General features: G+C 44.4%; 1 protein-coding gene across 1 annotated transcript; it reads right to left on the reverse strand.

The window, feature by feature from the left end:
• Positions 1-3,502: 3,502 nt before the first annotated feature.
• Lurap1 (leucine rich adaptor protein 1) lies at positions 3,503-18,055 on the reverse strand. Its single transcript, XM_020157616.2, has 2 exons — positions 17,420-18,055; positions 3,503-10,864 (listed from the first exon to the last, which is right to left on the reverse strand). The coding sequence occupies exons 1-2, from the start codon at positions 17,612-17,614 to the stop codon at positions 10,343-10,345; spliced, it is 717 nt and encodes a 238-aa protein (XP_020013205.1). The 5' UTR covers positions 17,615-18,055; the 3' UTR covers positions 3,503-10,342.
• Between the last annotated feature and the right edge of the window lie 789 nt (positions 18,056-18,844).

The raw sequence follows: 18,844 nt of genomic DNA on the forward strand, positions 1-18,844 counted from the left end.
AAAGCAGTTTCATATTTAAAAAGAAAAAAGAAGGGGCTACGACATGGCTCAAGTGATAGAGCACCTGCCTAGCAAGCACAAGACCCTGAGTTCAAACCCCAGTACTGCCAAAAAAAAAAAAGAAAGAAAAAAGAAAATGGCTAGAGAAAGAATGAAATAAAAATTATTTTTATTTTATTTATTTACTTATTTTTTCAGTACTGGGTCTCAAACCCAGGATCTTGTGCATACTAGGCTGCTAAGCAAACACTTAACCACTGAGCTACATTCCTAGCCCCTAAATAAATGTTCTCTAATCTTGAAATTTTTCAGTACTGGGGTTTGAACTCAGGTCCTAAGGTTTGCTAGGCAGGCGCCACACGCAAGCCCTTTTTGCTTTGGTTATTTTTGAGATAAGATCTTGCTTTAATGCCCTGGCTACCTGGGATTCAGTCCTTCTATTTATGCTTCCTGCATAGCTAGGATGGCAGGCATGTACCACCATACATAGCTTTTTATTGGTTGAGATGGAGTCTCACAAACTTCTTGCCTGGGTTAGCCTTCAACCTCAATCCTTCCAATCTCCTGCTCTCTGCCTCTGGAGTACCTAGGAATATAGGTATGAGTCATATCACCTACCTTTTTTTTCTTTTTTTTGTCTTTTGAGTCAGCCTCTTACTTTGTAGACTGGTTTTGAATTCAGTCTTACTTCCTCAGCCTCCTGAATGTTGGATTTCAGGCCTGTACCAACAAATCCATTTTCTCTTTTTTACATTATTTTTTTGGGGGGAGATACTAGGGCTTGAACTCAGGGCCTCACACTTGTTAGGTAGGTGCTCTACCTAACAAGTGACCGTGAGTCACTCCACCAGCCCTTTTTTTGTCTTGGATATTTCCAGGTAGTGGTCTCACAAACTAATTGCCTGGGGCTGGCTTAGAACCATGAGCCTCCTGATCTCTGCCTCTTAAGTAGTTAGCACTATAGGCATGCTCCACCGGTTCCTGGCTTTCACATTTGTTCTAAGAGACAACCAGGCCTGGCCTCAGTGGCTCACACCTGTAAACCTAACTACCTGGGAGGCTGATTGGGAGGATTGCAGTTTGAGGTCAACCTAGGCAAATGGTATGAGAGACTCCATTTCCAAAATAACCAGAACGAAATGAACTGGCAGTGTGACTCAAGCAGTGGAGTGTCTATTTTGCAAGCATGAAGCTCTGAGTTCAACCCCAGTACCACCAAAAAAAAAAAAAAAGACAATTTATTTACATCAATTTATATGTAAATAAAAAGGAAAATAATATTTTTCTTTTGGTGGAACTGAGGTTGGAACTCAGGGCTTTGCACTTAGAAAGCAGGAACTCAGGGCTTTGCACTTAGAAAGCAGGAGCTCTACTGCTTGAGCTGTACCTCCAGTCCAAAAATATGACTTTTCAAATGTGACTAAATGAAGCTAGAACAGGAGTTGACCAGATAAGTATTTTTGACTCTGAAGGCAATCCTGTCTTTCAACCAACTACTCAAATCTGCCATTAATGAGCCAGTCCCAGCACTCAGGAAGCAGACATAGGAGGATTTCAAGTTATAGGCCAGCCTGGGCCACATAACACAATGCTGTCTCAGCCAAAAAACAAAACAAAAACCATTTGAGCCATGCCTCCAGCTGCCCCCACATCCTTTTTTTTCTTTTTTCCTTTTTTTTGTGGTACTGGGGCTTGAACTCAGGGCCTACACCTTGAGCCACTCCACTAGCCCTTTTTTATGTTGAGTATTTTTGAGATAGGGTCTGGAGAACTATTTGCCCAGGCTGGCTTCAAACCATGATCCTCCTGATCTCTGCCTCCAGAGTAGCTAGGATTACAGGCATGAGCTAACGGTGCTCGGCTTTTTCTTATTTTTAACTATGGTATCAAAAAACATCTAAAACTGAAGCTTCTGGAAGAACCAGTTGTTCTTGTTGGTCTTGTGTCTCTCTTCAAATTTGACTTTGACCTTCCATCTAGCCTTTCAAGCTGGGTCTCTGAAGACATGCTTGGTGATGACATGCTTGTTGTATAATCACCTGTGGGCAAAAGGTGATTATAGTTATAAACTTTCACAAAAAACTTGATATTTGACCTCATGCCAATTTTCTTCTTGTCCGTAACAGCTTTCACTTCATGGGGTTACAGGTTAATTCTAGCCTTAGGGATGGTCTGAGTTGCCATCATCTATGTTCATGGAGAAGTCAGTAGTAGTGTCCAGTCAGGACCAGCACCACTTTCCTAGGTTTCATGAACTTGCTCATTTCTGCAGAGAGCAAGGAGAAGGGGCTGCTCAGAAATCCATAAAACAAAAAACCCCTGAGCTGACTCCTGCCTGCAAACCCAGGTCATAGGCCTGGAATTTAAGACTGCTCACTGCCATCCTTGTCCAAGCTGCTGACAGGATCTGCCACCAAGCTGCCAGAGGGCTAGAGACAAAACACACCCTGCCATGGGTTGAAGACTCTGCACTAGTCTCTACCGAACTTTGTGTGTGTGTGTGTGTGTGTGTGTGTGGTGCTGGAGACTGAATCTATAGCCTTGTGTGTGTTAGTAATCTTAAATTTGAATTTGAATTGAAAGTACCAATATGTCACTGGCAGAGTGGCTCAAGTGGTAGCATGCCTGCAAGTGTGAGGCCTGAGTTCAAACCTCAGTACTGCCACCCGCCCAAAAAAAGTGCCAATATATACTGAAAATATTTTATCTTATTTGTATCTGTATATGCATGAATATAGTGTATGTATACACACTCTCCTAGCTTTGTCCACTAAAAAGGACTAGCTGTGGTGTCAAAATATAATTTATCACTTGTCTTATCAGAATCTGTGTCCAAGATGACCCAGGAATATTTTGTCATGACAGCGAGTAAAGATAACAAGTGAAGTCAAAAGGACTCAGGAATCAACTTGATGAGACTTCACCAGCCAATGTTGGGGCCAATGGCACTTTAATAATGACAACAATTTCAAGTGATTGAAACCTACCAAGTGTATATAAATTCATAAGTTCATAATGACATATTTTTTAAATGATCACTTTAGTTTCTAGCCTAAAAATTCGAGGCCAAATGATATCACTGCTGAATTCTATCCACTGCTAAATAACACAAATGCTTTCAGAAAAGAGAGGAAGAATCACTGCTCAATTACTTTTAGGAGGCCAGCATAACACTGTACTAAAACTTTACTTATTTCTATTTATTTATTTATTTATTTTTCACAAACTATTTGCCCAGGATGACTGGCTCTGAACTGTGATCCTCCTGATCTCTGCCAACTGAGTAACTAGGATTACATTCATGAGCCACTGGCACCCAGCTTGATATTTTATATAAAAGCAAAAAATAATTGCAAATGATTAAAAGACATTAAATATATAAGAACTATAGGTTCATAACAGTAATTTTTAAAGAATCAGGTATAATGACTCACATCTGTAATCCTAGCTACTCAGGAGATCAAGAGGGTCATGGTTCAAGACCAGCCCAAGCAAAAAGTTAGCAAGACTCCATCTCAACAAATAAGTTAGGCATAGTGATACATACCTGTGATCCCAGCTATGTGGGATTAGGCATAGGTAAGAGGATCTTGGTCCAAGGCTGGGTCTGGGCAAAAACTCAAGACACTATCCAAAAAATAACTAAAGTAAAAAGGTGCTGGGGGCATAGCTCAAGTGGTTGAGCACTTGCCTACCAAGTGTGCAAACAATAGTTCAAACCCCCAAAATTAATAAAAAGAATGAAACAAAACAAAATCACAGAATAGCCTCAGTAGTTGCTAGTATACCAACTTATTATCTTGAAAATGACTAAGAAATTTAAGCATTTGTCTGGTTTTCTCCTATGAACTTTATTTCAGGGTAACCAAATGGTCCTAGAGGATGTGAAAGGTTTTCTGTACAGAATTAGAGCTAACAAATCATGGTGAAATTACATATTATAGTCATAGTTTTGTAACCCTAGTGAAATAACTAATTCACAAAATGATCATCAATGGATGGTAAAACAACTTGGTAAAAAGTCAACAGGGGGCTTTATGATGCCAGGATCTGGTTACAACCATCTGAAAATAGGAGTCAGGACCTGATGTGGTCAGGGGAGGAGAGCTGTCCAGCCAGGAAAACTGTGCTGTGAGAAATAAGCTAACAAGAAGTCTGTCTATTTTTTTTCTGTTATTATTAGCATACATTCATTGTATAGGGGGGATTTGTTGTGACAATTCCAAATAGCCTTACATTGGTTATAATGCCCCCACCATCTTCCCCCTGAAAATAAGTCTTTATTGTGTCTGAAATGTGGAAGCAATACATTATAGAAGTTAGCTTACTACCAAAGTATACCATTTATACATATTAAAACACAGAAGCACACAATTATATATATATATATTTTTTTTTTTTTTTAAGTACATGGCCAAACATACACTGAGACACATTTGAGTATATGCCTAGGCCAGGGAGAAGACTGAGAACGGGGATCAGGAATAAAAAGAAGAAAACAAGAAAGGGGTCTAGTATCAAGTCAGGAGAATTCACTATGCCCTGAAGGGCATGGTTTAACTATAAAGGAATAAAATATGTTTTTAAAAGTAGACAGCTAAGTTGGCAGAGTAGCTCAAGTGGTAAAGCACCTGCCTAGCAAGCATGAGTCCCTGAGTTTAAACCCACATCACCAAAAAAAGAGAGAGAATTAATGTGTCCTTTCCAGAGAGAACCTAGGCTAGTTTGCTGGGAGTGAACTGATCTGCCGCCCAGAGGAGCAAGAGCACAAAATGTGTTGAAGACAATGTGAGGACAGAGGCTGCAGAAAGTCCCATAAAGATTTCTCCCAAAACTGATTTTTTTTTTTTTTTGAGTATTGTCTTGCTATGTAGTACAGGCTGGTCTCAAACTCATAATCCTCTTGCCTCAATCTCCCAAGTGCTGGCATTACAAGTGTGTGCTACCACAGAAGGCTCCAAGTCTAGTTTGGTGTGTGTGTGGGGCAGTACTGGGGTTTGAACTCAAGATTTTGTGTTTGGAAGGCAGGCACTCTACTGCTTGAGCCATGCCTCCAGCCCCTCCAAGTCTAATCTTTTTTTTTTTTTTTTTTTGTGGTACTGGGGTTTGAACTCAGAGCTTCATGCCTGTTAGGCAGGCACTCTACCACTCGAGCTATTCCTCCAGTCCTGTTTTGTGTCGGGTATTTTCAAGATAGGGGCTTATGAACTATTTGCCAGGGGCTGGCTTGGAACTGCAATCTTCCTGATCTCTGCCTCCTGCTAGGATTACAGGTGTGAATCACTGGCACCTGGCTCTAAGTCTAAGTTTGATGGTGTAGGAGGCACTTACTTTTCTCCAGACATGGGGCCTGAATGTGCCACTTCCCTCTTGGCCCTACCAATCACTCTAGGCCGAAAGAAGACAAAACATAGGGGTTCATTTTGGGCCAGGGTGCATCCTCCTCCCTACCCTCCATTCCTGACTATGGCAAGCTGGATAACAGCCTTTACCCCCAAAGATGTGTACTGCCTAATCCCAAGAATTGATGAGTATTTACCTAAAATGGCAAAAGGGACTTTGAAGATACGTCTGAATTAAGGATCCTGAGATAGGAAGATAACCCTGGATTATCCCACTGGGCCCGAAGTAATCACAGGGATATAAAATCACAATGTAATCCTTGTAAGAGGGAGATGGTAGCAGTAGGTAGAGGGACGCAGGGACAGAAGCAGAGGCTGGAGAAAAGAAATAATGTTATGTGACCAGCCTTGAGGATAAAAGGAGTCAAGAACCACGAAATGCAGACAGCACTTTCTTATCTGGCTGCCGGGTCTGCTGGGGCCTGAGCCCTTGCTCCTCCAAAGATGCTTCAAAACAGTATTAAAAATGTCTGGATCCCCATGAAACCCTACTATACCCAGGCTTACCAGAAGACCTGGGTAGGAATGGGGTTGATGAGTTTCATCGTTTATAAGATCAGGAGTGCTGATAAAAGTAAAGCTTTGAAAGGTTCATGGTCGTTATTAACCAGCTCCCTTGAGTATACACAAGATGAAACAGCAATCTGCCTGCAAAACTGCAGCAAGCTTTGTTAGATGGGAACATCACTTACACATTTACTAATGTGGTATGAATAAACTACATTAGTGGATTTTTTTTTTTTTTGAGATGCAAAAAAAAAAAGTAAACAGCCTCTGGAAGCTGAAAAAGGCAAGGAAGCAGACTCCAATAGAACCTCTGGAAGGAACAGAGGCCTAAAATCACTTTAATTTATCCCTGGGCTAACCTGACCTGCAGAACTATCAAATAGTAACTGTTGTTTTCTTGTTTTTGTGGTACTGGGGATTGAACCCAGCGTCTCATGTATGCTACATAAGTACTCTACTACTAAATTAACATCCCCCAGCACTCTTTTATATATATATATATATTTTTTTTTCCTTTATTGTTGTGCTGGGTGGGCCCCCAGCACTTTTTTACTTTTATTTTGAGATAGGGACTAACAGAATTGCAGAATGGCCTTGAAATTGTGATCCTACTTTCTCAGCCTCCCAAATTAAGGATTTTGAGATTACAGGCCTAACTCAGATTACAGGTCTACCCCACCACCACCATGGCAGGTTTACTTTCCTTTTTTTTTGTTTTGATACAGGTTCTATGTAGCCCAGGCTGGCCTCAAACTCCTAATCTTCTTGTCTCAGTCTCCCAAATGCTGGGATTATAGATGGGTTACACTACACCTGGCATAACTGTGGTTTTTAAGTCACTAACTTTGTGGTAATTAGCACAACAGGAAACTAATACATTGCCTCTGCTCCTGAGAGAATAAGGTATGTGTGAATCTGGAGGGTGGGGTCCAGGGAGTCACAGACTTCCTGGAAGCCCCTGAAGTCACACTGACCTGGGTTCATATTATTACTTACAATTTGTTACATATCTGACCTTCAACAAATTTCTAAGCAACACATTGTAACAATGTACTATTTATAGGGTTGCTAAGAATTGTTTTAGAATGCCTAATGTATAAACAACCAACTTGATTTTTTTTATAAGTCGTATTTCCTTGTAGGTTTACACAAATTCATTCCTCTACGCTGAGGAGGTGTAACTGAATACTCAATGTGTGCCTGACACCATACACACAATGAGCTTGTGTCAACACCCCAAACATTCCTCACTGAACCTGCCCAAGCTTCCCAGTCAGCCTAGTGCTCAACCTCCTGCATGTGCCCCTGATGGTCATTCTGTTCCATTCTGACCAGGTGCTATTTCTGCAGCTGCCATGAGGGGTCTCTTCTCTGCCTTTACCCTGAGCCCTGACAAAGGCCTCCGAACACTTGGGAGTTTGTTCCAGCTCATACTTTCAAAAGCCTGTTTTCATTTTATTCTCTCTTGTCTCTGTTTTCCTCCCTTCTTCTCTGAGCTCCCAAATAGCTCCTTCTTGTAACCCAGAAGTCTACACTAACGGGACAACTGAGCCTCAACCAGCCAGTCTGCAGGCAGGTAGGAGGGACCAAGGATGTGTTTTTATTGAGGTTCCTGAGCTTCTCTGGTAGTAAACTAGAGTCTAAGGTGTTAAGAAAGAATAGCCAGACCTACCTGAAGTTTCCAGGCAGCCTCACTTGCCCCACCTCTCCAGTCCCTTAATACTCTCTGGTGCCTTCCACCTGACCCTAATCTGTGGTACACTCTCACCTCTACAAGATTCATCTGTCTTCCTAATTTCATAGCTCCCCACACTGACTTCTAACCTCCAGATCTAAAATGCTGAGCTCTGACCCCACGTCTGGACCTACTCCCCTCCCTTTTCAGAAAAAAAATTGGTTGTTTCCAGGATTGATTTTTCTCCTCTCTGAAGCCTATAGTTCTTTCCTCAGAGCCTGAAGCTTAGTCTTTACAGAAGGACTGGGAGTGAGATGAAGACTAAAACATTCAATAGGGGGATATTAGTTTTCAGTTCCTTTGGGCTTTCTGAGTGCTGACTGGGGCAGATTGGCCGAGTGACAGAGCTGTGGGCATAAAGGCAGGTGACGGGTTTTCTAAACTGGGCATTGCCACAGTTTTACAGTGGGTGGTACTAGTCAAATCTATATCCTCTCTAGGTCTCCCTGTCTACCTGTCTGTGCACTGAGGGGGCTGATGTTCTGGAAGAATACACAATTTTGAGTTTGGAGGTTCTAAGTAACTCCTGCAGTGATACATAATGGCCACAAGGGGGCGAGCAGCCACTTCTCTTTATAGATTAGATGACGTCAGCCTGAATAAGGTCTCAAAGTGTCCCAGCACTGGGGAGGCTGAGGCAGGAGGATCATGAATTTAAGGCCAGTTTGGGCTACATAGTGAGTTCAAGGCCAGCCTGGGCCACACAGCAAGACCCTGTCTCAAAAAAACAAAAACCAAAACAAAACAAAAGGAATACAATGGCATCCAAGAGGAAGGGTGGTTACCCAAAAGAGTGCTATGAAATGGCGACAGAGTAGGGACTGGAATAGGATATTCAAATTTCCAGGGAGGGAGGTCAGGAGGAGTGGTAAGAAGAGGTCTGGTGACAGCAGAGAAAAGGCTGAGAGGTTGCTGTGCAGACTGCAATCACCTTGAGGAGACGGGAGAAGGAAGTAGGGTCTTTAGGGAAGGACCATGTACTGAACGTACTGCTACAGGATTGGGGTGGGAGTTGCAAAACAACTACTTGAGGGGAAGTAGAAACAATCAACTTGGCTTCCTTTACTTCTCCAATATGGAACGAAAAGCAGAGAAATGGCAGGAGTTATTCCAGGATTTGGATTTTAAGAAGACTCCTCTAACTGAGGAGGGCACACCCAACAGCCAAAGATCATCCTTATTCCCTCTTTTCTCTCCAGTAATCTAATTTCAGGGCCCAGGAAAGATGGGGCCGATATACGGGGCAATTTCCTGGGATTCAAAGGATTAATCTCCAAGAATTCATTCTGACATCAGCCACAGCCTGTGTCCTCCCTTTCTCTAAGCCTGTCCTCTCCCTGACTCCCAGGGTCGGCAGCTTCCCTGAATTTCTTCTTTGGTGTAATTATCTAGTGCCTTGAGACCAGGCCCTAGAGCCAGTCCTCAGCTCATCTCAGGTCCCAGGAGCCAAGGGCTTGCTTTAAGGGAGAAAGGAGAATTTTCCCTTGTCCCTTCCCCCTCCCAGGATGAGGACCAAGTACCAAAGAGCCTCTGTCTTTTCCTGTCACACCCCCACATTGTAGCTGAGACAAGGGGATTCCTTGTATCCCAACTTCAGGCAGGCATCCTTGTGACCAAATGGTAGAAGGCGGGACAGGGTGGGGGAAGGGTACTCACAGAAAAAACACCTCCCTACCAAGATTCTAGTATACCCACAGAGCCCGGAGACCTCCAAGAGTGAGAAGGTAAGGAATCATTTGCATATAAAAGGCCCAAGGCATGAAGAGTCTGAACCTCCTGGTAGTCAGATACAGAGCCAGGATACAGGACTGGGGCAGCACAGGACAGGGTTGGCAGGGCCCTGTGACAGAATAAGCCAAGCAGACTTGAGAGTCTTTGGTAGAGGCCCCTGATAGTTTCTCTCCCTAAAAGCAAAGGGATAAAAGTGTTGGCACCAGACAGGGATGCAGCCACAAAGGAAGTGAGACCCCTGGAACAAAATGAGAACACCCTGTTTAAAAAGTAAGAACATTCTAAAAAAGCAGCACTGAAATCTACCAGTGACAAACTCTCTGCCAGAAGGGCAGATGTCTTCCCAATCACTAGAAGAATGGTACAGACATTAAGTGGTATGGTCTCACTTCACAGCAGACACCTCCTATACTGACCTATCACATACCATCCAAGGACTGGTACAGAAGAAGCAGTAGTTCATCCAGCAGGAAATGACATCACTCAGCAGATAGGAAGGGGTGGGCCTATCAATTCCAAACACTTAAGTGAGGGCCAATCCATGAATGTTTGTCCTTGGATGCCATACTCTTCCTCAATACTCCATCTTGGCCAAGAGGGAACCAAGGGTCCTAGACTTTGGATGAGGTGATCACACCCCAATCCCTCATCAATGATCTCCTGGGGGCCCTAAGTTCCTTAAATCCTTCCCTAGCTGGGGGAGGAGCATGAAGATACCCTCACTTCAGCAGCCACAGGTTAAGCCTCCAGAGTCAGTATCTCTATGGAAATAGCTGTAGGGACCCAATAATTGAGTTATACAGGCAGAGACTCCCTAGGGACCAAAGAGATGGTAAAGTCAGGTTTCCATGGTGACTTATTTCAGTGCAGCCTATTCCTAGCCACAGATTGAGGGAGAATAAATTTTGAGGAAGACCAGGGCCAAGTGATGAAAGAGCCAAAAGAGCACAAAAGGGTGGGAAAGTTGTTACAAGAAGGTCACATCATCTTGGCACTGTCCCCAGTACCAGTGGACCTCAAAACCCAGTTTGGCACTCTCATCCTTTAGTGGCTCAGGTGGTTCACCTTGGAGCCCCTCCTCGGAGGGTGTCCACACAGCCCTCAAGCTCCCTAGCTTGGTGGCTGTCAGGTCCACCTCAGTCCTGGCCCTTTCTTCACTGGGTATAAGCTTTGCCCAGTCCATCTCAGGACAGGAGGCCCCAGGGGGGCCCTGTTCATCCAGCTCTCTGGGGGCCACAGTGTCCAAGAAGCTGCCAATAGAGACACTGTCTAGCCGGTCAGTGGAGCTGGTATCTGGCAGGCTTTCCCAGCTGCCTCTCCTTGAGCGCCCTGGGCTCCCGCCTGTAAGGCTATATTGGCTGCTGGTGAGGCTACTGCAATGGCTGATCAACATCCCCCGTTCCTCCAAAAGCCAGCGCACGGCCTCCATGCCCTCATTCAAGGTCACCAGCTGCTGCAGGATCTTCACATCGATGGCTCGAAGGTAAGCCTGCAGGAATGGGAACAGGCATTAGTCCCAGGTTCTAGGCTACGGGTTTGCCTGATGTTTCTAGAGACCCCAATTTTGCAGTCAAATCAGCTATGCTTTACGTTCAAGAAGCATGGAAATAGAATGATTTGTAGTATGGGTTTTAGAAGCAGATGGACTGCTATTTAAAATTTCAGCTTGGGGAGCTGGAGGTGTAGCTCAAGTGGCAGAGCACCTGCCTAGTATGTGTGAGGCCTGGCTTGGAACCCCAGCACATAAATAAATAAATAAATAAATTTAAAAAGCAGCTTTTCTATTGATTATGATATGACTGTGGGGAGCTATCTTATCACTCACCTCACAGGGTGGTAGTAAGGATTCTGAAATGCTATCTATTTTGCTCTTAACACAGTGTCTAGCACAGTCAGGTCTTAGTAAATGTTAAGTATTAAAATCCAGGGCTAAGTCAGGCATGGTGGTACATATCTGTAATTCCAGCACTCAGGAGTTTGAGGCAGGAGGATTGACAGTTTGAGGCCAGCCTGAGCTACATAGTGAGATCCTGTCCACCACCACCAAAAAAAAAAAAAAAACCAAGGCTGGGGGTATAGGTCACTGGTAGAGTGCCTGCCTTGCATGAGTAAAGTATATTAGGACAAAAGGAGCTAAGGAATAAAGAGGGTGTTCACCTGGTTCCCTATTCCCTTCAGAGTGTTGGTAGGAAAACTGAGGGAGGGAAGCCTTAGTCAGAGCTAAGAAGGGTCAGGATTCCCATAGTTGGGGAAATTCAGGGCTTCCCTCTACCACACACCAGTCTCTCTGTCTGCACTAGAAGTAAGTTTGATTTAGTGGGTAATCTCCAGGGTCCCTCCCAGTGCAGACGCTCCAAGCGCAAGTCTGAGCTTGTCCCTCCCCTGCTCAAGAGCTCTTAAGAGAATGAAATCTAAACATTTCAGCAGCTGGCATTCAAAAGCCCGTCACAATGTGGCCCTTGTGCATCATCTCTCCAGTTTCATACTTCTCTGTGACCCCAGGTTCTGTCACACATAACTTGTTACATTTTTACTTAGTTTCACTTTTAATCAAATTAATAAATACATATAAAAAGGCAAACAGTTCTACAAGATTTATAACAGTTCTTCCATCCTAATCCTAAATGCCACTTTCTAGAGACAACTACTATTTTTTAAGACACGGTCTTACTATATAGCCCAGGGTAGCCTAGAATTTCTAGGCACAACTGATCCTTCTACCCCAAGTAGCTGGGACTACAGGTATGTATTAAGTGTGTCCAGAACTATTATTGTTAATTGTTAGCTGTTTATTTTAGCATTTATCCCCAATCTCTAAATAACATGCTTATATTGCAACTTTTTTTTTTTTTTTCCAGTACTGGGGTTTGAAATCAGATCCTACGCCTGGAGCCACTCCATCAGATCTTTTTTTTGTGATGGGTTTTTTTCAAGATAAGGTCTCGAGAACTATTTGCCCAGGCTGGCTTTGAACTGTGATCCTCCTGATCTCTGCCTCCTGAGTAGCTAGGATTATAGGTGTGAGTCACCAGCACCCGGCATACTACAACTTCTTGATTTTTAAGTTTTAGGCATTTTCTATTGACTTTCCACAGTATGGGTTAAAAATTTAACTTTCACCCACTTCCCACTCCCATATCATATACAGATGCCCTCCCCATTTCCCATCCTCCCAAAAGACAATACAGTTATTCAGTGTTTATTAGGATTTGGAAACGCTCATAACCATGCCATATATTTTATTATACTTTTTATTTCTTACTTTATACTTAAAGTATGTAGTTATCGGTAAGTCATTCCCAAACTCTCCTCCAATTGTCTGGATTTCTCTCTAAAGACTTTCAAACATATCACATGCATTATGTATTTCATCTTCTTAGAGGCATCTCATTAGGGCCCTTCTGATCTGCTCCAATTTGTCCCTGCTGCACAACTGTTCTCCAGGGACCTCCTTTCACTATTATCTTAGGGATTTCCTTTCTTTTTTTTTTTTTTGGTGGGACTGGAGTTTGAACTCAGGAGGGCTTTGCACTTGCAAAGCAGGCATACCTCCAGTCCATTTTGCTCTGGTTATTTTGAAGATGGAGTCTCTCAGAGTATTTGCCTGGGCTGGCCTCAAATCATGATCCTCTTAGGGATTTCCTTTGCCTCTTTCTTGGGTTGGGTCCCTTGTTTTTTCAATCCCACCCATATCTTCTTTCTTGATTTACTACATTTGGGTGAGTGGTACTCTCCCTGTATTAGGACTCTGAGAAAGTCTGCAAAAGAGGTTGAAGCTTGCGTGTTTTAAAATGTTGGATACAGAATTCAAGATTAAATATAACTTTTCCTCAGGATTTAAGACATTGTTCCATTGTCTTCTAATTTTTAGTGTTATACTTTATCTTTCCTTCCTTCCTTCCTTCCATTCTACTTTTCTAAAACTTAACATCTCCTGTCTTCAGCTAGATAGAGTAGCTGGTACCTGGCTTCACAGTCAGGGAGGAGATCTTAGAATATGATTCTTTTGTTTGTTGTTTTGTTTTTTTGTGTGTGTGTGTGTGGCACTGAGGCTTGAACTCAGGGCCTATACCTTGAGCCACTCAACCACACCTTTTTGTTTTGTTTTAAGACAGGTTTCTCTATGTAGTCCAGGCTGGTCTCAAACTCTCAATCCTGCCTTAGCCTCCTGAGTACCTCAGCCTCCTCAGCATCACCAGGCTTGGCTTAGAATATGATTCTTACACATTCAAGGAACCTTTTTGTTTTCAGGCCTATTTGTGCCCTCAGTTCCAGAAATACCTAGTGCTTCCAACTCCTAAGACCTTTGAGAGTTTTTATAAGAATTTTCAGCTTGCCCTACTGCTGGCTTCGGATTCAGCTTTTTCAAGTCTGAATTAGTTACACCTTCTGCTTTTCAGCTTCCAAAATTTTGTTCCTGTCAAAATTTTATTATTTTGACATTATTCTCAATTATTCTCATTGTCACTTGGTATCATGCAGTTTCAGAAAGCAACTGATGTAAGTGCATGTTGGTACAGTCTGCCCTCTTGAAATAAGTTCCCACAAATTTTGTTCATTCTTTAAGGCCTATCTCAAGTGCCTCTTTCTCTAGGAAGTCATCCCTGACCTTCGTCAAGATAAAATTAATCCATTCCATCATGGGACAATTTTTTTTTTTAACAGTGCTATGGATCAAACTCAGGGTCTCTGGCATACTAGGCCAAGCTCTCTACCACTGAACCATACCTAAGCACTACTGCTATCAATTTAAACAGATTGTTTTTTGGGGGGGAAGCAGTACTGGGGTTTGAAATTAGGGCCTCATGCTTGCTCAGCAGCCGGTGCTCTACCACTTGAGCCCCTCCTCCAGGCCTGTTTTGTGTTGGGTGTTTTCGAGATAGGAACTTGAGCTGGGTGCTGGTGGCTCACGCCTGTAATCCTAGCTACTCAGGAGGCAGAGATCAGGAGGATCAAGGTTGGAAACCAGCCGGAGCAAATAGTTCATGAGTTCACAAGACTCTATCTCAAAAAAACACATCAAAAAAGGGATGGTGGAGTGGCTCAAGGTATAGGCCCTGAGTTCAAACTCCAGTCCCTCAAAAAAACAAAAACAAAAAACCTCTTGTTGATGGCCCTCCCTAGTTCCAAAGTACTTCTCATCCTAGAGTTGTTGGTCCATCTTCCTCCCTCCCTAACCCAGGTGTGAGCTCCCTGACAGCAGGTCCTACCCAACTCATTTCAGGTACTCTACCTAGGGTTGCATAGGTCACATTACCTTCTCTTGCCTTTACTATCTGGCCTCTCTGGGGTCCCCAGGACTTAGAGGGCTAGATTTTACTGTGTTGCTAGGAGATAAATCTAAGCACCAGATTCTATAATCCTGTGACAGTGGGATTCCCTATCTGTGATAGCATCACTCCCCAAAATAGAAGCAAGAATTTCTTTCCAGAAAAAGAAACATTCATTTCACACCATCTCTTTGGAAACAGAGCAGGGAATAAGTGGCTCAGGAGAGACACAGCCTCAGAGGCTATGCCAACCCAATTATCGTTGGAGGATTCAGGCTTCTTACTCCTCATATGCCCAGCCTAGGGTCCTGGATATGGCTCTCTCATTGCTTAAAACAAATCCAACCCTGGGGGTAAAAATTTGGAGATCCCAATTTTGGATCTCTAGTAATGGATTGAGAGTCTCAGATGACTGTCACTAGAAAGGTTCTCACAGATTATCTGGTTCTACAGTTCTCCCCTTACTTTCCTGACCACAAAATAGAAAAAACTGAAGCCAGGAGAGAGACAGGGCTTTGTTGTTAGGATCACAAAATGCTTCAGAAGCAGAGACAAGATTTGAACTCGTGTCTTTCCCTTCTTGCCTAATGCTTTTTTGGCAAACTGTTCTGTGAAGGTGTGTTGTCGTAGCAACAGTTCTTTGGGTAGGAGAACTAAAGAGGGGAGGATGCCATTGTTTCCCATTCTCACATATTCCAGAATCTGGCTCTTCAGTCAACCTCTACTAGGAGAGGAAAGCAAAAGGAAAGAGATTCTAAAGGCAAGGCTAACCTTGTCCTCAAGGGCAAGCCTGCCCCCTCCTTATAAGGAAAGTAGGAAGAGGGACAACTGAAGGACAGTCCTAGGAGGGCTTGCCTCCACTGGCTCCAAGGGAAACCTCCTGTCCTACTCCATGTCCTTCCTGGGTACAAACAGTGGGCAGGGGAGAATGCATGAAAAGATCAATGACATTCTGGCCTGAGGAGGAAGAAAGGAGTAGGATAGGAATCCTCTCCTTGTTCTCACCCCCCAAAAAGTTCCCTCCCTTGTGCCTTTCATGGCTACAGGTCAGACAGGGCAAGAATACAGAGAGCCGGGCACTGGTGACTCACACCTGTAATCCTAAATACTTGAGAGGTTCACGGTTCAAAGCCAGCCTGGGCAAATAGTTTTCGAGACCCTATCTCCAAAATACCCAATACAGAAAGGTGTAAAGTGCTCAGCATGATGCCTGGCATATGTGCTCAGTAAAAGTTTGTTTTCAACTGGCCACGGCGGTACACACTGTTAATTTAGCTCTTGGGGGGGGGGGGCTGAAGCAAGAGGATCATGAGTTGAAGATTGGCCTAGATTACATAGCAAAACTCTTAAAAATCTGGGGGTGTAGGGGGGAGTTAGTTTTCAAATCAGTACAGACCAGACCAGATAGGCTCTTGAGCTTAAGTTTGTACAATGAAGCAAAACCAGGCCCTTTCTGAGGTGAGTACAGTCCTAACTCTGCTCTAGAGAATTTGGCACTCACCTCCAAACTTCAAGGCCAAGTGCACTTGGCATTCAAGTACTGCCCCCGGGAGCCTTCCTGATTACTCAGCCCAGGAGGTTCTCATGGCCTCTTCTCCCAAGTGGTGAGAACCCTAGGCTGGCCTGGGAGCCTTCTGGATCTCCTCTCTCTTCTCCCTCCCAGATCACTCTGGGGTACACAGAGTTGGGGCACACAGTGGGATTCCAGGAAGATTTATAAGCTGATTTACTCGCTGTAGGCTCCTGGTTCTGACCCAGGGAGTGGCTGGCAATTCTTTAGTTCCTCAGAACTAACTGCAGAGTGGTGGCAGGTGTAAATCACCTCTTTCACCAGAACCAGGGCCCTGGGGAGCCTGTAGGGGGCCCCAGCTGCCCTCTGGGCTCTGAATCTAGTCCAGCAGCTCCAGAGAAGGGGGAGGGCCGCTGTTTTCTCCTCTTCTCCCCAAGAAGGCACAGATGAGATTCAAATATTCAGTATTCTGGGAGGTCCTCAGGGAGGAGACTGAGTCCCAGGTGAAGGATCAACACTGATGGTGCTGCTACTGTCTCAGCTATGGGCCTAAATTTTTTTCAAGTGTTTTAAGTGGATTGAAGCTGTTCTTGAAGAAATGGATTTTTTTTTTCAGTGGTGGGGTTTGAACTCAGGGCCTCACTCTTGTTAGGCAGGTGCTCTACCACTTGAGCCACTCCATCAGCCCAAGGGAGATGTTTTCCAGTGCTCTAGCCTAGGCAATTTTCAGCCAATGTGTCCTCACCTAAATCTCTTCTGTGCTGAAACCTGTCATGAACACTCCCCCACCCACCTCCAACCCTGCTTCACAGGAACCACTCTTTCCCAGTTTGCAGGAGGTGGAAAAAAACCCCGTAGTTGGTTGTCCTATAATGGGATTGGGGGCACAGGAGACCTCCTATGGGAGGAGGGAGAATTGCGCTGCATTAGGTTCTTAGTACTTTCCAGCTCACAACCTCCCTCCTCCCAAATATTTGGCAAGAAAAACTTCCAAGAGCTTGTGCCTCCTTCTTCCAGTCCTCAGGACTCATCAACCCTTGGCTAACCCTTGGGCGACAATTAATGGTCGTCAACCCACTTCCATTCCAGGGCTTATGGACTGATCTGAGAGGGACCCTTTGGAGTTAGGTGGAAAGTTTTTAAGTCCCCCCTCTCCAGCCTAACTCGGGTCCAGAGCGCGTCCCTTCGGCCCTGCGCTAGGGACTCTGTTATTCTCCCTACCCCTCCACCACTCACTCCTCCGGCCTGTGGCACCCGCACTCACCAGCTCCATCCTTAGCGACAAGATCTTGTCTCCAAGGCCGTGGCCGGTGCTAGACGCCCCCGGGAGCAGGGAGTCAGAGGTTCCCAGCTCCCACTCGCCTCGCAGCCCACGGAGCAGCCCTTCAGGGGTCTTCCTGCCCACCTTGCCCTCCACGTCTCGCAGGTCAGGCGTCTGGGACTCCGCGGTCCCCTCCATGCGGGCCCAAGCCAGAACAGGACGCCGGGGTTCTTATTCCCTGTGGTCCTCCTTTCCCCGCAGCTAACGCGGAGTGGAACCCGTGGGTCTCCGCCGGCGCTCGCGGGGGCGGAAGGAGGGCGCCGTAATACACAGAAGAGCCACGCAGTTCCCAGTGTAGCTATATATTCGAGTGCTGCGCACACAATCTCGAACCTTGAATGGTGTAGGCTAGTACGGCCCTGGATTTGGACCTGAAGGAGCTCTCAGAGGATCTGCGCCTTCTCCCCACGCTGTCACAGAATCCAGCTAGGTGCACAGCAGGCGCTCAATAAGTATTTGCTGAATGAAGACTAAACAGTCTCAGTTAGAGATGTGGAAGTTTAAGGAACATTGGTAACAGAGCTTCAGAGGGCTTGGAAGGCTTTCTGGGGATGAGTTGTGTCTAAAATGATGACTAGAATTTAATCACTCACACACACCTCCCAGCGACTAGAAAATCAGACTGAAGGGGTAGTAAATCAAGTTCCCCTGGTCAGTGAGAAGCATCCAATAAAGGTGAAGGGATCCACATGGGCTTGACCTTACAAAATGTTTCCTAAGCTTGACTGTATGAGTTATCTGCAAACGTTAAGATGCAGGTTCTGATTCTACAAATCTGCAGTGGAGCCTGAGATTCTGCAACCAAAAAGCTCTTAGGTTATAGTCATGCTGCTGATCTGGGAATCGTACTTAAGTAGCAAGGTTATAAAATAACTAATGCTTGAACTTTATTCTACAGGTAATGAGGAGTCATGAAAAACCGTTTTGTTTGGTTCAGGCTCTTAAATCAAAGTAATTCCAGTCCATAGTTATAGGATTTAACTGAAAAAAGTTACCCTGCCCTACCCATTCACATCTCTAAAGCCCACTACCCAGAGGCAAACTTTTTTTCTTTCCTGGTGTTTCCACAATTCTAAATAATAGTCTATGCTACTATTTGTTAATTTGAAATACTGTCTACTGATTTTTTTTTGTGGTACTGGGATTTGAACTCAGGGCCTACACCTTGTCACTCCACAAGCCCTTTTTTGTGTTGGGTATTTTTGAGATAGGGTCTTGCAAACTATTTGCCTGGTGCTGGCTTTGAACCTTGATCTTCTTGATGTCTGCTTCCTGAGTAGCTAGAATTACAAGCTTGAGCCTCCAGTGCCTGGCCTGACTTCTTATTCACATGGATTGATTTCCTATGGATATATGGATTTAACTCAC

Source organism: Castor canadensis, chromosome 7 (assembly GCF_047511655.1).
Source record: "Castor canadensis chromosome 7, mCasCan1.hap1v2, whole genome shotgun sequence".
NCBI classification, from domain to species: Eukaryota; Metazoa; Chordata; class Mammalia; order Rodentia; family Castoridae; genus Castor; species Castor canadensis.

What these genes read in the sequence shown, in the direction of transcription:
- Lurap1 (XM_020157616.2), bottom strand. Translation starts at nt 17,614, where the DNA reads ATGGAGGGGACCGCGGAGTCCCAGACGCCTGACCTGCGAGACGTGGAG. An exon ending in TGTCGCTAAGGATGGAGCTG is followed by an intron (nt 10,865 to 17,419) that starts GTGAGTGCGGGT and finishes CCATTCCTGCAG; the next exon opens with GCTTACCTTCGAGCCATCGA.